This window comes from Typopeltis vanoorti, chromosome 25, assembly GCF_054136105.1.
Source record: "Typopeltis vanoorti isolate ZY-2024b chromosome 25, IOZ_Tvanoo_1.0, whole genome shotgun sequence".
NCBI classification, from domain to species: domain Eukaryota; kingdom Metazoa; phylum Arthropoda; class Arachnida; order Uropygi; family Thelyphonidae; genus Typopeltis; species Typopeltis vanoorti.
In genome coordinates, this window is record NC_143573.1 from 1,579,630 (window position 1) to 1,599,020 (window position 19,391).

Sequence of the window (19,391 nt, forward strand, 5' to 3'; positions counted from 1 at the left end):
TTACATTTGATTTAAAATCCTGTTTATTATATTCCTTGGGAAACACATACGGGGGGGAAACTGCTTCACAATATAGCAGGGATGAAGGAGGAGGAAAAGATACTTGGTCTGTGAGTTTCAAGGTGTACTGTGGAGTGTTTGACAGCAGCCACACATGTTCCAGTAGACCGAGTGGGGGAATTATTGATGCTATTTCCTTTGAACATTTGCCATGGAAATGTTTATAGAATACATACATTGCAGAAACCAAATGCCTGTGCGAAAGTGGGAGTGGGGTAGTAAGAGGTGGGTTACTAATCAATCTATTTACTCTCTCTGTGTGTGTATTGAGTCGAGCATTTTGAGGGAACTCTTAGGGGTCCCACTCCAAATTTGAGAGCAGTATTCCATAGCGATGGATTTGTATAAGGTTAACAGCTGTTCAGAGGTGAAGTAACATCTTGAGCAGAAGAGAAACTTTTTTTTAGAAGCTGAGGATGCAATGGTTATGATATGTTTATGCCAAGAGAGGCTAGATGTCAGGGCGGTTCCAAGAAGAGAAAGGTCATCTTGTCTGGAAATTTGAGTGTTGTCAAAGGTAATACTGGGATAAAATGGCTCTTGTTTTTGTGAGAAATAAGGCAACTGGGTTTTTGCTAGCATTGAAATTGAAAATATTATCTGAACTCCATTGAAAGATAGCTTAGATTGAAAGCAGTGGTGGTTGACATTCTGTAGGTTGAGGTGATTTGTGTTGAGTAAGGTTTATCAAATGAAAGGGAGGTGTGCAATCTGCTGTGATCTGCAAAACTGTGTATTGGGTCAACCGAAGTAGGCCATTGATATATATTTATAGAAAGAAGGAAGAGAGTTGGTGAGAGAACAGAACCTTGGGAAACCCCCATCATTAGTTGAATGGTGGGAGGATAAGGAACCATCCACTATCACGCACTGCAGATGTCCTACAATAGACCAAATGATGGGAGTTTGTTTAGTAAACCTTTGTTCCAGAACCCACATTTGCCCCCACACACACAACTTCTTTTTTTTTTACTTTAAAGTCAGCCATTTTTAATTTTTTATGACCTTTGAGCCTTTTCCATAGAAGAAATGCTTCAATCAGGTTAATTTTGCATATGCATATTCTGCTACATGTTTAAATGAAACACACAAAATCAGGTTTGTAAATTCACTTCAGACCTGCAAGTAGAGAATGAGGAAAAAGAGCACTTGTAATTTTAACACCTAAAGCAGGCATCTACCATCTTGAAAAAAAAAAAAAAAAAAAAAAAATAGTTTGTCTAATAATGCAAATAAGAAAGCAAGAAATATATATTCCTTGAGTATTAAAATAGCACAAAAAGTCGGAAATTGCATTTCTAGAAATAAGCTGTGATTGATTAGGACCGTCTGAAATTGTAAAAGTTCTGTGTATATGCCAAATTTGATTTAGCAGATACATTTTCCTAAAAAAAATATTTTCTTTCATCTATTGGAGAGAGTAACTAAACAACTAGCATTCATTGAAACAAAATTATGTAGCTTCACTTCAATTTTTAATTCGATGATTTCACATTGAACAATCTGTATGTTTATGAACAAATTCATGCAGAATGGAATTAATATAGTTAAGGTGAACTGTAGTTATAGAAGTTAGCATTTGAGGCTCAGTAAGGAAGGTTTGAGGTGTGTGCAGTTGGTGGTTAATGTCTTTAATGTTTATATTTAGGTCCCAGATGTTGGTGAAGTGATATGTAGAACATGTTAACTATAAGCAGTGTGCATGTGTTGGCTGCACAGTGGCCATTGCACGCCCATGCGTGAGACTCAGTTTCCCACTCACTGTCAGAGATAATTAGCTAATGAGGTGCATCGGCAAAAGATGACAAATTAATAGGAACTCACAGTAGCTCATGCCGAGTTACTTTTTAACATTGTTTTGATATAAATATGCACAGTTATATTTTTAGCTGAATAAAATGTAACGTCTCAATTTTTCTTAAATAATTTTAAGAGCTTGTAATTTAAAGTATGTTATGTACTTTTTTAAAATCACTCCCTTCCTTAGTCTAAGGTTACCTGGCAAACTTAATTGCTACTCAAATGATATCATGACTTGTGCATTTGCTTCCCTAGTTTATAAAGAATGTTGATATGTGAATAGTTTAATCATGCAGTTTTGTAGGGTGTGTTTTTATTGATTTGTTATTTTTGTGGGAAGTTTTTTCCTAAGTGTTGCTGATGTTCATTATAGTCTTTCATGTTTTGATAATGTCAGAAACACAGATCAGAGATATGCAATAGTGGTGAAAGAGACTTGTGAACATGGCTTCCAAACAGGGACTCCAGTTCAAGTGTAGTCTCAACAGTGCTTTGTATGCTGCTATATTCTCCCTCTAGGCATATATGGCATAGTAAGAAGCAGCAGGATTATTTTCCAGCTGTCCTATGAACCTACTTCAGTGCTGGCTCATTAATTAATTGCAATGTGTTGAGCATATCCATTAAGGCTATCACTCATGCTACACTTCTGAAGACTGAGAACAATAAGAATAAAGATCCTACTCTGCAGTGTGGCAATAGCCACTTCACACCTCCAATAAGCAGGATAGTGACTTTTCACTGGGCAGTGAAAGGATAATGAAACTAGACCTCTAAGCATTAGAGGTCTGGTTGGCATTTCCTATAACTGGGAATAAACTTACAAGGCAGCAATACATACCTCACCAGAACCCTATTTGTGGAAAAACTGTACTACAGGAAGGTAGAATTTGTTAGGAGAGGATATACACTGGTGTCCAAAACCTAAGGACAAATACTATTTTTGAAGATTATAATTTCTATAACTGACGATTTCAAGAGAAAGTGGGTACACATTCAAATTTTCGAATCACACACAAAGAGGTAGCATTCAACAGGATAAAATGCTGCAGTATGCGAATATGTTTGAAGGAAGTTCTTTTTATGAAGGAATACAGTTGCAAACTTGGATGTCTTGTGTCTCAAAGACATCATCTAGATGATTTCACGTGGAAAAGAATTATTGGAAAGCTTGAAGAAGGCCGAAGAATTACTGATATTGCCAGAAAGTTTGGAATTTCATGTAGCGTTGTATCCAGACTCCGGGCAGCATTTCAAACCAATAGTGTGTTTCAGAACTAAGAGGTCGTGCTTGCTCTATCACGGAGCATGAAGACAAAATTTTGATTAAAACATCAAAACATAATCACAGCACCACGTCAAGTCAGTTTTCAAGTAGGCTCCATTCAAGCACAGGTACAGAGATATCTCGACACGCTCAAGACATCTGTGACAAGTAAGCCTACATGCCCAAAAGCCTGTAGTCTGCATTCCTTTATCCACAGCTCATAGAGAACATTTTCACTGGTGTTGTATCCTTAAAAATTGAGCAAGACACTAGTGGGGTAATGTACTCTATACAGGTTAGAGTAGTTTTTCCTCCAATTCTATACAATGCTTGATCTGGCATGAAAATAGCACTGCTTACCATTGTGAGAATGTTCTTGAAATGGATAGATATGACAGTGTTGTGGTCATGGTGTGGGGAGGCATTACGCTTAATGGATGCACTGAGCTACAAGTGCTGGAAAAAGGGGCTATGACCGGCCAGTGATATTGCAGTACAGATACTTTTGGAGACCAAGGATATTAATTGAATCAAGCAACCAGCACACTCCCCAAATCTCAACCCCGTAGAATAGAACACGTTTGAAATGTAATAGGAAGATGCATTGCTACTCAAAATTCCCCTCCAGAAAACAAACAAGGTCTTATCCTTGCTCTGAAGGAGGAGTGAGCCCGTTTGCCTCAAGAACTCCCGAATCACTGTGTGCTAAGCATGGTATGATGTTGTGAGAGCTGCATTGTAGTTTGGGGTGGACATATTCCATACTTTTTTATTTTTTTATTTTTAAATAACGAAACCTGTGGTGCGTTCATAATTAGAAGAAACACACGTATAAACCACAGTGAAAATTATTTAATTGTAAATATTTCATCCTAAGTATCTTAGGACATCATCAGTACAGTATTTAAACAAAAATTAGGAATAACATACAGTTAGGGTGACGTTCATAATTAGAAGAAACACACGTATAAACCACAGTGAAAATTATTTAATTTTGTCTGTAATATAATGAAATAAATTCCAGCATTTGCATGGTTGTTAAAATTTAATTGCTAAAATGCACCTGTTAAAAAAATACATAAAAGTTGAAATTCTATTGTAATCATGTGCCCTAACTGTATGTTATTCCTAATTTTTGTTTAAATACTGTACTGATGATGTCCTAAGATACTTAGGATGAAATATTTACAATTAAATAATTTTCACTGTGGTTTATACGCGTGTTTCTTCTAATTATGAATGCACCACAGGTTTCGTTATTTAAAAAAAAAAAAACATAAGGCTCTAGCGGTCACCCACTTCCTACAGCCCTGGTCGCAGGATATCTTCTTCCTGGAATGTCATAATTTTCATTCCCCATAACATGCAAGTCAAGAAGAGAATAAATACTTTACAGAGATAGTACACACTAATATCCTTAGTCAGATTATGCTAGTGCTTGGACATTATCTGATTAACCAACCAACTCAGTACTTACATTTGAAAAATTAGAGGAAGGGACTGGGAAGATGATGAATTTTTAATTTGTAAAGTTTGTCATATTAGAAATTGTATCTGTAAATGTCCATTTAGAAACATACATTGCCCTGACCAAATTTTACTGTGAGCATTAGGACATTGGCATATGACTCTTTGATAGGTGAAGCTGGTGCTATAGTACATTACGAATTGTTTTATATTCTTACTGTTTATTATTTTATACTATTTTTTCCACTTCATTACTTAGTGAGCATTAGATTATTTTATTTTTTTTTAATGTGATTCCCACTCATGAAAAGCTATAAATCTATATTATGTTAGTATCGCAAGCAGACCAATGGGTTATTTTTTTTATTTTAAAAATCTCTCTCTCCCCCTCACATACATGAATTGTTGTGTTATTGTTTTTATGTAAACATTGTTTAGAGTTTCTATTTCTCACAACTCATTGAATATACATAATACTACAACTGTAAAATATTAATAATTCATTTATCTAATGAATATTTCTTTAACTTCTTTCCCTCCTTAAATGTGCCACATATAGAATTTCCCATAATTACTGGTTTTTAATATATCGTGAAAAGAGCTTCTTTCTCCCCACTCCCTTCCACCTTTACATAGTTTTTGGTTTCTGTGGAAGCACTCACCACAATTTGTATGCCCACAACCAGAAAGTGGGAGACCTATTCTTGTGTCCCTGTCCATTCCAAATATGTTAACTCCATGGCGGACATGGGAAGTTATTTTTGCAGATAACTTCATAGATTTCAAACATTGATCAACAAAACTTCTTAAGGACATTCTCTCTATATGAATTTAAGCAACATTTTTATGTGATCAGTTTATTTCATTATGAAATAATTTGCTATAAACTACTACAATTATGAATTTTTTATTCTTATCATAAAATGCCATCCAGATATCCAAAACATAAAAGTTTCAATACTGAAAGTTAACCGAATTCACTATGTTCCTATTTATTACATATTTGAATGAAGTTTAAAAGTAAATCTAATTTTGCAGTGGAGCAATTCCTTTATCACAACTAGGCCAAAAAAAAAAAAAAAAGCTAAAAGCTGAACCAGTTATTTACTATATTATTTAATTAGATTTGTTTTTAAATTTAATTGAATATGTTTCATTTAAAAAAGTGATTAAAAAAGCTCATTTTTTTTATTATTCTGTATTCATGCTTATTAATTGTTATCCTATAGGATGTGGATTTAAGCTATGTTGCCAAAGTAACTCAGGGATTTAGTGGTGCTGATCTGACTGAAGTATGCCAGAGAGCATGTAAACTAGCAATCAGAGAAAGTATTGAAGCTGAAATACGAAGAGAAAAGGAACGAACACAGAATCCTGATGCTGATATGGTAAAGTTTGGTGCTAATTATAATTTTGGTAGTTGGAAAGATTATAATATTACTTTCAAGTTTTGATATTCTTATATATGTCTGTGTGGTGTATGTGTCATAATATTGAGAGAGTGGTCTCCATAAAAAATTTATTGTATAACCCATTTCTTATGGTGCTCAGCAGAAACTTTTGCCCTAAACAAATTCTACATTGAATCAAGTGATAAATATGAAATTTCATCTAATGAGATATGGTTTATATGAAGTAATTTATTGTAACATTGAAAGTCAGCACCGACACTATAAATAAATATAAATGATGAAATGTTTTACCAATCATTTATCCAACCACATTGGGAAGGCAATTTGCCGTTCTCATAATTGAAGTACAATTACATTGTGCTGTAATTGTCAGTTGTCAGTTGATTTGCAACTATTGGTTAATTGAAGGGTTGTTTTAAATTTTGGATAAATGGTAAATTACTGTATATGAATAAAAATAGAAGTTGAACATCTAATTGAATTTTAAGATAAAGTAAGTCTTCAATACGGAAAGTGATTATCTTTCTGTATTGAAGACTTACTTCAAGAATGGGAAACAGCATCTCTCATTCAAGCTTGATTTTACTAAACATCATCATCAAATTCCTGTCATGTACCCTCAAGGGGTGTACAGGATATGATAGTACTACATGAAAAATTTACATCATTACTAACTTCCTATCTACAATTTTCCTCCAAATCAATCTGTTATCTGTCAAGACTCCAACCTTATCAAATTTTATATTTCTATCGTGTAAGGTACTTTTTACCGTATCAATGCACCTATATCTTGATCTTCCTCTAGGTTGTTTTCCTGCCAACCTGGCAGAGAACACTTGTTTTGCTAATCTTTCCTCGCCCATTCTATTTAAGTGACCATACCTGAAATTAACTCTGCTAATGCATTCCTGGATGCTGACAATGGCAAGTTCTTTCCTAATATCCTTGTTTTTAATATGATATTGCCATTGATGCCATCTGTTCGTGCCTCTAATCTTTCTCAGGACTCTCATATCTGCAGTCTCTAGTCTTTGATCCAGTGTTTTACTTCTGACCCAGCTCTCAGATCCATAAGTTAAAACTGATTTGGACACTGTCTTGTATACAGCTAATTTAGTGTTCTAACTAATTTCTCCCTTATTCCATGTGAATTTATTCAATTGACTTCCCACCATACCAGCTTTGCTGATTCTGTTGTCTATTTCTATATTTAATTTACCATCTTCACTAAAAATTGTGCCTAAGTAGCTGAAATGCTTTACTTGTTCCACAGGTTTTCCGTTCACAACACAGTTAACATTTTCAGTGATTCTGCCTATTTTCATTGTCTTTGTTTTTTTATTGCTGACCTTCATACGATATCTATTACAACAGCTATTCAATTTAGTCAGAGAATTTTGCAGACTAGTAGCGGATTTATTTAGAAGTATAACATCATCCGCATAAAGCAAAGAGCTGACATTAACATCTCCAAATTTGATATCATGTTTAATACCACTTTCCTTCATAATGTGATCCATATAGATAATGAATAACAGAGGAGATAATATATATCCTTGTCTCACACCAGATTCAACATATAAACCATCTTCCTTCAATTCTAACTGCTGACTTACAACTCAAATAAAGACTAAGTATTGCTTGATATAATTCCCCATTGACACCATATAACTGTAACATATTGAATAGCTTCTTTCTTGGCACCTTGTCATATGCCTTTTCCAGATCTACAAAACTTAAATGCAGATCTTTCTTATATTCCCATGATTTCTCAACAATTTCTTGTAAAGTGAAGATCTGATCCTGGCAGCCTCTATTTGGCCTGAATCTAGCTTGTTCTTCACCAAGCTTTTCTTCCACAATCTTCTCAACCGTTTCTCAAGTATACTTGCATAAATATCAGTAGGGAAATGCCTCTATAATTCTCACATTCAGTTTTATTTCTCTTTTTATGTATGGGTACTATGAGAGCTCTACTCCAATCATCGGGAATTAGTCCCTCTGTCCAGGCCTTCTGAACTAGGCAGTGCAATCACTGTAAAACTTTTATACCTCCATACTCCAGCATTTCTGGTTGAATATCATCTACTACTCCTGCTGCCTTTCCACATTTCAAGACTTTGATGGCTTTTTCTACTTCAAGTATGGATATGTATTCCTGGCTGTATGCCTGTCGAGTGTTTTTTACCACGGCTATCACTGCTTGTTTCATTTCGCAATTTTTCAAAATAATTACTCCATACTTCAATGATATCTTTTTCTCCAGTTTCATGTCACCTTTATCATCTCTAATTCTGTTTACAACACTCTTTCCTCCATTTCTGAGCTTCTTTAACAACCTCCAGAATATCTCACCACCTTCTTGATATTTATTTTCTATGTTCTTACCAAAGTTTTCCCATGACTTTTGTTTAGCTAGTTTTACACAGTGTTTAGCTTTCTTACATTTGTCTCTGTATTCTCTAAGAGCACAAGCTGACTTATTTGCCAGGAAATTTTGATATGCTTTCTTCTTTTCTTTGACTGCTGCCTCTTTAACTTCCCGTGTCCAATATAGAGTTCTGATTTTTCTATCCTTGCAGACAACCTCACCACATGCCACTCTGGCTGAATCAATCAGGGTTTTATTCAAGCTTTCCACTGAATCTCCAAGGTTTGGTTCCTATTCTCAAACTCTTTCATTTTTTCTTCAATAATGTTTGTGTATTTTAGTCTACAGTTCACATCTGAGAGCTGCTCAACTTTTATTCACTTTAAAACTTTCTTACATGTTCTTCTTTTCGAAATTAAATTCAGTTTTATCCTGCCCAATTTCAAATCCTCTGTACACTCTGGTGTCCTGCACCAGGGAGAAAACATCACTATCAACAATAACATATAGTCAATGAGACTTCTTATTCCTTGCCTCTTCTCTCCATGTGAATTTGTGCACATTTTTATATTGGAACATGGTGTTAATAATAACCAGACCATGTCCTGAACAGAAATCCAAAAGGTATTTGCCATTAGTATTAGCTTTGCTCTTTTCTCCAAATTTTCCCAAAATATTTCTGTATGCTTGACAATCATTTCCTACTCTGCTATTTACATCCCCAACAAGGACCAACTTTTCCTTTTTCATTGTGTCAGTTGCTTTTTCTAAAGCCTCAAAAATATTCCTCCACTTCTACCTTAGTAGAACCATCTGTGGGACCGTAGGCACAAATAAGTCTGATTGACCAGTTCCCCATTCTCATATTTATCCACATTACTCTGCTTGAGACTGCCTGCCATTCAAGAAGATTAGCCTCGTATTTTTGTTGAATACTATGGCTACTACTTCTTTTCCTTGATTGTCATTGCTTGCATATAACATTTTCTATTTATTGCTCAGAAAGATCTCAAGTTTTTTTTTGTTTTTGTTTTTTTCCCTTACCCCTATTATGTCAATCTGGTACATATCTAATTCCTCAGCTAACTCCATTTCTTTGCCATTCGGGCTTTTTATGTTGATATTACTGATCTTTTACTCTGGTGATGTTGAGTTTTTGGATTTTACTAGACATATAAGACAATGAATGAAAGTTTTTATTTATTTATTAGTTTTTGTATATATACCAACACCCATTTATGGGACGCTTTTGGTATTGTGACCACATTTTAAGGTAAATAAAGAATTTAATAAAAATAAGCAAGTTTCTCAGTTATTCTTACATTATGCACTCCAGTTCGATTTTTAAAACGGTCAAACCATCCTAAACTTTCAGTAAAGCTTTCACATTTCTCTTGAAATTTGGGCTCTTTCAATGAGATAAAAATATTGAGAGCTTTTGTCTGAATATTATTATTAAGAGAGACCTCCAGGGAGTCAGAGACTCATCGAGAGAGGCCACATACTACACACACCAACTATCATACTTATTCTTGAATTCATTCCAATTACGCACTACTCTCTGAGAGAAAAATCTAGCCCTCGCACCCTTTTTGGCACCTTCATTCTCAGCTTCCAAGGATGCCCTCTCATCCTTTCCCCACCCTCCATAAATTGAAATCCTGTATGACCCTTTCAGAAGTTTGTAAGTTTCAATCATATCATATTCCCTGTACATCGTCAGGATACTAGTAAAATAAAAAAGTTATACACAACAAAAGACTAGAAACAATTAATTACACATTAGATGTTATCAGAACTTCACAACTTTTTTTTGCAGTCCAGAAACCCTGTTTGAAAGACAAAGCATGGAACTTTTTCAAGCCACTTCATGTGAGTTGATGTAGTTCTCACACTGGACAGTGAAAAAGTACTTCCCAGAATGGTTAAACTATGTTCTGGTAATATTCCTGTAGGAATGTCATTTGTTAACAGTCAAAAGACTTACATATAAACAGCATACATGGGAAGAGAATACCACGCAGATATCAGAATTTGATCTTGACATTCCAGATGAAGGAGTGTGTTTAGAGCCTGAAGACCAAGGAATAATATCTATGAGAGTGATCCTGATTGAAAGGGATCAAAATCTAGTTCTTACAAGGAATCATCCTTCTGTGTTGTGTGTGGGCGGGGGGGGGGGTATTAGAAGATCTGCTGTTGATTTTGAAAAGCTGGATCATTGCTGATTAGATGGTAGTTATTCAGTTTATGAATAAGTAAGACTCCTTCATTATTTTAGTGGGGATTGAGGTGAAAGCAATAGATCAATAGTTTGCAAATATTTATCTTCTGTTTTTAGAATGAGCTGAATATATGTTTCCATGCTGTCGAATGGATACCAGCTTGGGTATATTAGAAAGATGATTAGGAGTACAACTGTAGATATTATTATTATTATTATTGTTCCGGGAAACTACAGGGAGTCTACAGACTCATCGAGGGAGGCCCTAACATCATGTCTGGAACAACTATTCAACATTCACACAGTATCTATCATATCTTGCCTTGAACTCATTCACGGTCGTAGCACCCACAACAGACTCTGGAAGCTTATTCCACTCATTCACCACTCTCCAAGTAAAAAACCTAGCTCTAACACCCTTGTCAACCACGCTCTTGCCCAGCTTCCATGCATAAATATCATATCATCAGGACAAGAGGTGTTTATAATATGTAAGTTATTTGGAATTCTTTCTAATGTCTTTGTGGCAAAAGGATACAGGCCATGTGATGCATTGTTGTTGTTAAGGCTGTTAATGATTTGCCTTGGTTTTCTTTGTCTCTGCAGGAATTAGAATATTGCCAGGAGGTCATTTTTATATTTAAGTGTTATTACAGTAGTATAATCTAGCCAAGAGAGAGCATGGTGGGAATGCATATAAATAGAACTTGCATCCAAGTGGCCTTAATAAGGAACTAGAAGGCAGGACTCAAACATGAGGTGAGTTTTCTGCATTTAGCTCTCAAAGTCATACATAGCTTTGTTCATGGTTTTGTCATTGCTGCATCAATACATTCTGAGAATGGAGATGGTGTTTCTCTCAAGCCACTTGAGATTTTTTTCTTGCTGAAAAACCATCTCTGAAATATTTTGCTGGAATTTTGAATAGTAGCAAATAAAACCCTTCATTACAACCGAGATACACTGCTTGGAAAGAAGTCAACAGACACCCCAATGAACAAGGTGCATCATATCATGTAATGAGTCATGTTTGTAGCAGGTACAAATTGGAGGAATATGATGTTCCAAAGTCAGTGCAGCTATGTCTGGGTGAAATGGCTGTGAGAAAGGAACTGATGGAGTTTGAAAGAGGTGTTGTGATAGGATGCCATGTTGCAGGCCTATCTGTTCAGCAAATTGTTAACAAATTGGGCTATCCCACGTTAACAGTCAGTGATACCATATTGAGGTGGAAGTGCAGGGAAACAACTTCAAGTGCTACTTGCAGTGGATGACTTACCAAACATTATTAACACTATTGCCTGCTTGGTTTGCCAAATGACTAGCATAACTGACTTTCATAACAATGAAAGTCAGTTATGACTAGTCTAACATTCCAAATGACTAGCATAACATTCCCCAACCATGATTGCATGTTTGAATCCCACCATGAGTATGGGTGTTTGCCCTTACGTATGGGATGAATTTAATTTTTTTGTGTTTGGTCTCTAGAGCATAGTTTTCAGATTATGTAAAAAGCAAATAAAAATACCAGAAATATATAAAATTAATAAAAATAGAAGAAAAATGTTTATCCCCACAGTACTAATGTACTATAGATTTTTAACCATTTATCAGTGGTAGTCACAAGAAAATAAAATGTAAGAGGTTGGAAAACAAGAATCAAACCTTGGGTACTCAGTGGCAAACTCTGAAGAAAACATTGATTGATTTAGCAGGGAAGTTGTCTGCAAGGATGGAGAAATCAGAACTCCATAGTGGACTGCGGATGTTAAAAGCAGCAGTCATGGAAAAGAAGAAATCATATCGAAAGTTCCTGGCAATTAAATCAACATTCTCTGAGAGGACACAAATGAAAATACATTTTTCATTCTTACAAGAATCAATATTCTTGAAAGAATATTGATTTTTGTAAAAGTGATTAAAGAAGTCATGAGAAGACTTTGGTAAGAATACAAAAATTAAATATTAGGAAGACAGGTTCTTGGTAAGAATATAGAAGATAAATAGATCTTTGATATCATCTTTTTAAGGAGGGGATTGGAATCTTTGATATCTTTTATAGTTTTCCAGAAAAGAATGCTGATTTGCTTATTCTTTTCAATGTGGAAGTTAAAAAATTCAATTATGCTGGCTCCAGTACACTCAAAATGTGGACCTACAATAAGAAAACAACAGTAATATTCTTTAGGTGCCACATTCTTTCCCTCCCTCCCCCTCGACATTCCCAATTTGATTTCCTTAGAATCCAGAGATTGAAGCAGCTCAACTGGACTTTAAGTAGAAAAAAAAATAATAATAATAATAATACACCTTAGAGATTGAAGGCAGCATATCGAATCTAGTGAGGACAGTGACCGGCTAACTGGATGTCTTATGTCTACTTTGTACCTCTGACGAAGTCAACACAGTGCAATGAATTGCACATGTATTAATCATGGTGTAAGTACATTTCAGTGTTCATCAGTTACAGCTTTAACATATGACCCTACCATCACTTTCCTGATCAAATATCATCAAGAAGATGATATTTGATCAGGAAAGCTTAAGTATGGGGGTATAGAAGTTTTGCACTGAATTCGATCTTCTTATCAGAAGGTCGAATTCCAGATGATTGGAGAGAGAGAGCTATAATAGTTTCCATCTATAAAAAAGGGAATAAAGCTTGATCTGAGAATTACAGAGGAATTTCTGTAAGTGTTCCAAGTAAGATTTGCTTATTCTTTTCAATGTGGAAGTTAAAAACTTCAATTACACTGGCTCCAGTGCACTCAAAATGTGGACCTACAATAAGAAAACAACAGTAATATACTTTCTCAACTACTTTTCAAGCATACTTAAAAAGTAGTTGAGAAAGATTGTGGAAGAGAAACTTTGAGAAGAATAAACTGGGTTCAGGCCAAGAATTTCAAATTTTCAACTATTGGCCTGAACCCAGTTCAGGAAAATAATTGAAAATTCATGGGAAGATGATAAGGATCTATGGCAAGGTGCCCAGGTAAAAGCTTTTCAAAACACTACAGTTATATGGGATAAATGGAACGTTATACAGAAGTCTGTATTTAAATTGTAAGTCAGCATTTAGAATTGAAGGAAATGCAGAAAGATGGTTTGGCATAAAATCATATATAAGACAAGGATGCACATTGTTTTCACTCTTATTCGCCATCTGCGTGGACTGCTTTATGAAAGAAAGTAGCACTGAACCTGATAATAGAATTGAAGATGTCAAACTTGGCTCTGTTTCATGCAGATGATCTTGTACTCCTAAACACATCTAGTGCAATAAAAAGACTATCATCATCAAATTCCTGCCATGCACCCTCAAGGGGTGTACAGGATATGATAATACTACATGAAAAAAATTACATCATTACTAACTTCCTATCTACAATTTTCCTCCAAATCAGTCTGTTACTTGTCAAGGCTTCAACATTATCAGATCTTATATTTCTAAGGCATTTTGTACAGTATCAATCCACCCATATCTTAGTCTTCCTCTGGGTCGTTTTCCTGTCAACCTTGCAGAGAACACTTGTTTTGCTAATCTTTCTTTGCCCATTCTGTTTAAGTGACTATACCACCTGAGCTCTGTTAACGCATTCCTGGATGTTGACAATGTCAAGTTCTTTCCTAATATCCTCCTTTTTAATATGATATTGCCATTGATGCCATCTGTTCACGCCTATAATCTTTCTCAGGACTCTCATATCTGCTGTCTCTAGTCTTTGGTCAAGTGTTTTACTTCTGACCCAGCTCTCAGATCCATAAGTTAAAACTGGTTTGAACACTGTCTTGTATACAGCTAATTTAGTGTTCCGACTAATTTCTCTCTTATTCCATATGAATTTATTCAATTGACTTCCTACCATACCAGCTTTGCTGATTCTGTTGTCTATTTCTATATTTAATTTACCATCTTCAGTAAAAATCATGCCTAAGTAGCTGAAATGTTTTAAAAGACCAAAACTGTGAAAATGGGCAGAAACATTGAACACATCAACTGCATTTTGAATGGAGATCCTATATAGAACAAGTAAAATATTTCAGCTATTAAGGCACCGTTTTTAATCAAGATGACAAGTTAAATCTAGAAATAGATAACAGAATAAAAAAAAGTTGGTATGTTGGATTGCCAACTGAATAAATTTGTATGGAATAAAAGAGAAATTAGCCAAAACACCAAACTAGCAGTATACAAGTGTTCAAACCAGGTTTAATTTATGGATCTGAGAGACTTTATCAAAGACTAGACCACAGATATGAGGGTTCTGAGAAAAATTAGGGTAGTGAACTGATGGCATTGGTGGCAGAGTCATATTAAAAACGGGGGTATTAGAAAGGAACTTGACATTGTTAGAATTCAGGAATGTGTAAATAGAGCTAATCTGAGGTGGTATAGCCACTTAAATAGAATGGGTGAGGAATGGTTAGCATAAGAGGTGTTTGGTGCCAAGATGGGCAGAAAAGAGAACCAGAGAAAGACCAAGGTCTGGGTGGATTGATTCAGTCAGAAGTGCCTTAGAAGCACAAAATGTTATATATGACAACATTGGAATTCTGACAGATGATAGACTAATTTGGAAGAAGATTGTATGTAGGAAATTAATAATAATCTAAACTTAATCATGCAGTGCTGTTATAGTAGCCTGAACATCTCTTGAGGGCTTATGTGCCATCCAGTTGTTTTTGCCTCTTGGTGATTCTGTAACATAGGCTCTCCAATCCAGTCTCTTGTCCTTTCTTTTAGCAATTGTAAACTGAAATTGGTAAGTTCTTTTATCTTGTCCATCCAACTCGTTTGTGGTCTTCCTCTTCTTCTCATTCCCTCAATCTTCCCCAACATAACTGCCTTTTCCAATGATTTATCAGCTCACATAATATGTCCAAAGTACCTCAACTTCTGTTTAGCAATCATTGCCTCCAAGGAGCATTCTGTCTTTATATTCTCTAAAACCTTATTGGTCATTCTTGCAGTCCATGAGATTCTTAATAGTCTCTTCCACACCCATAATTCAGATGAATCAATTTGCTTTCTGTCCTTTTTTAATCCATCTTTCACATCACTACTGGAAATACCCTTGCTTTGACATTTCTACTTTTGTGGACTTACTCACACCTCTATCTTTCATAATTTTTGTCAGGTTTAACATTTTTTTTTTTTTTTTTTTTTTTTTCATGACTATCCTTTTAATTTCATCTTCACATTTACCATCATTTCTGATTCTGGACCCCAGTGAATCATAACATTGAACAATTTCTATTTTATCTTCCTCTATTATTAATTCATTTAAATTACCAGAGGCCATCACTTTTGTTTTGCTGATGTTTAAATTAAGCCCAGCTTTGTTACTTTCCATCTTAACCAATAGAATCAACCACTCCAGATCTTCCTTAGTTTCTACTCTGAAGGTTGTATTATCTGCATATCTTAAATTATTTATTTTTCTGCCACCAATCTTAATTCCAGCTGGATCTTTGTCTAAATCAGCTATTCTCATAACATATTCACTATAAATATTAAAAAGGTAGGGTGACAGTATACAACCCCTGCCACTCACCCCACCCCCTTTTTTTTCCCCACTCAAACACTGTCCGTTTCTCCAAAGGCTGTTCTTACTGAAGCATCTTGGTTGCAGCTCTCTTATCAAGAGAATTACATGTTCGTGTATTCCCATTGATCTCATTACAATCCACAGTCTGTTTTGATCCACACAATCAAAAGCTTTCTTATAATCAGTAAAGCAGATGAATACTTACTTCTGAAAATTTTCTTGTTCTTTCCATAATCCATCTCGTGTTTGCTATTTAGTCTCTAGTTCCTCTATCTCTCCTAAAGCTTGCCTGTTCTCGTGGCATTTCTCTATTCACATCTGGCTCCAACCCTTGTTGAATCACTTTCAGTATAACTTTACATGCATGTGAAGTTAAAGCGATGGTTCTATAATTCTCACATCTGGCTTTTTTTTTGGAATTGAGATGAATAACAATGGTTTCCAATCTCTAGGTCAGTATATTTTCTTCCAAACCTGTTGACAAATTTCAGTTAGTATATTCACTACTTCATTCCCAGCTGCTCTCAATAATTCCACTGACTCACTGTTGGCTCCAAGAGCTTTTCCTGATATCTACCCTTGAGCGTACATATCAGGAAATTATGTGTATGTGTGGGCAAAATCTGGGGCCAGTTGGAGTTGTAGTTGGAACTGCAGGAAATCATTCTTCAACAATGTGATCAAAGAGGTCAGAGTAATTTTCAGAATTAGGGTAACATCTCAAATCCTCAAAAGTGCTTCAGAATGCCAACATCTCAAACAGAAGAATGAGAAAGGAGATCCAGAGATAAAATAGAACATTCCACATCAGTAGACAAAGAGGAAGCATCCCCACAACACCTGTTGGAAAATCCTCTTATGTTGAGATGGTAGCATTAGAAAAAATATATAAAGGAGCATTTGCTCATAAACTGTCAAACCTTCTTACCATTATATCATCCCTGAATGCTACAAAAATTAGTCTGTTTTTTTAGAAAGGAGCAAGGAAAATAATGGTGTCATTCCAGAAACCCCATTAAAAATTAGACCATTACTTAAATTCTTTAGTTAAAAAATAATGGTATGAACACCACAATCACACAAATGCTTCCAGGTGAATCCAAAACTATCAAAATCCCTAGTATCCTGGGCAAAGTTTGAGAATGTTTTGCTGAGAAAGAATATATGGACACTGATAATCCACAGTTTCTCACAAAGCAAAAAAAAAGGCATAACCCATTGTTCTTTGCCTGCATGAGACGTATTTGAAACTGCCAGCAAAGGTTGGTCGATTGGTAGAGCCTGCTACTAATAACTTAAGCAAGTTTGAGTGCGGTTAGTAGTGGAATGGGATCAGTCGTTCGATGCTTTTGGCACACTCTCTCTCAATGAGTCTTAGGACTCCCTGGAGGTGTCACATAATAATAATAATTATTATTATTAGGATTCTAAGTGATATATCGCTATTAACAACAAAGAGAACAGAACAGGTGGTGGACCTACCCACAGAGGAATCTCCATCCTTGTAGGCAACCATATCTCACTCCAGCAAGTCCAGAAAACTGGGAAAAATCCTAACAGGTAGAGGTAGTTTCCATCCACCTGTTAGGATTTTTCCCAGTTTTCTGGATCTGTCTATCACCTGTTGTAGTTGCAATTCCGTATGCTTATGGGAGATTTAAATGGCCACAATGCTCTGTGGATAGGATGTATACTAACATCAAAGGAAGGATTGTGAAACATATGTCCAGCAATCTCTCTCTCTCTCTCTCTTTCCACCTTCTGGAAAAAGCAGCACCTTTCTCCACATGCCTACTCAACATTCACTGTTATTTATCTAAGAGAGATTCATTTCCTTATGTATAACACACGCTGCTACAGCTGCACTATTCAGATTGTCAAGTCAGTTTCCACATTTCCTTAACGAGGGTGAGAATGCAGAGCAGCCAATAAATCTCAGAATACAGCTTGGAGAATCCTCTAAAGATACCCTACCATAGTGAACTGATTGCTTTCAAAGATTCATGTCTGCACTATTCATCTCCTATGACCAGATCTTCCAGAACAAGAGAGAGAGATCTGTAACAAAATTCATCAAACGAAGAGCAAATTATACCATCCACCCACCCACTCTGAATCCTGTAACAGTTGGATTGCATCCATGGGAAAGCTTTGGCACATCATCTTATCTCCCCACCTCACTCCCCCCCCCCCCCCCCCCAAAAAAAAATTACTAACATCTGTGCTTGCTATTAATTAAAGATGCCAAGAAATTGTATATTCTTCATTTCATCCTTTATCCAAGTGTAAGCAAACAAAGTTTATGCATGAAATGGCTTCATGACTGGGCTACTTGTATATAGAGATTAATGACTTCACGTCATTGTCATCTTTGAAAACATTTTAGATCTATCATTATTATGTATTCCCATTAAGGAAAATTTTGTGTGTCCAACTAATTATTGAAATAGAAGAAAATTATAATAATCTGCTTTTTAAGGATTCCAAACTTTTCATATCCATTTCTTGAAAAGGTGTTATGAAAGAAATACTTTTTTTTTTTAACCAAAGTTCTTGAATTCTTACATTCAGTTTAGTGTTTAAAGATTTCAAACAAGTGGTAATTTTATTTTTAATATTTCTTTCAACTATTCTGTTAGATATTGTACTTATAAACCTATTTAAGGAGAGGAAAATTGAAAACGTGAGGATCAAAGCTGGATAACTGGGAAGAGACTGCAACATAGCCTTTTAAGGAATCTAGAGCACTGACCAGGACTTCTGTCCTAATGTCCATTCCTCACCTTCTCATGGTGCACCCTGTTTATATCTGTCTGGATAGTGAACGAACAAAGATGGGCTGGCAATTGGGATTTCACCAGCCAAATTGTTTTTTTATTGGCTTAAACTATAATACAAAATGATGGTACACCATGATGTAACTTAATACTTGCTGGGGGGGTGTCACCCAGCTAAACAAGCCCTCATTGTTTTCCTTAGAGAACTAGGGCACACAATGAAAAGTCAGCTTCTGGCACAAACCCAACTAAACATCAACAGAGTTCAAGATCGGTACTATCAATATAAGAAGCATCAATGGAAATGAAATGAAACTAGCAGATAATTGGATAAGTACCAGATCAGCATAAGTGTTACCAAAAAAAAAGAAGAGAAAATCAAATAAAAATGTGCACAAATTCACATGGAGAGCAGACACAAGAAATGTCTCATTGACTTATTTTTGCCAGCAATATGT

General features: G+C 35.5%; 1 protein-coding gene across 1 annotated transcript in view; it reads left to right on the top strand.

The window, feature by feature from the left end:
• Positions 1-19,391, top strand: part of TER94 (Transitional endoplasmic reticulum ATPase TER94) — a 258,536-nt gene that overhangs the window by 210,384 nt on the left and 28,761 nt on the right. Inside the window, exon 17 of the mRNA XM_090414459.1 lies at positions 5,824-5,982. Within this exon, the coding sequence (XP_090270585.1) occupies positions 5,824-5,982 (159 nt within the window). The remainder of the gene's footprint in view (positions 1-5,823; positions 5,983-19,391) is intronic.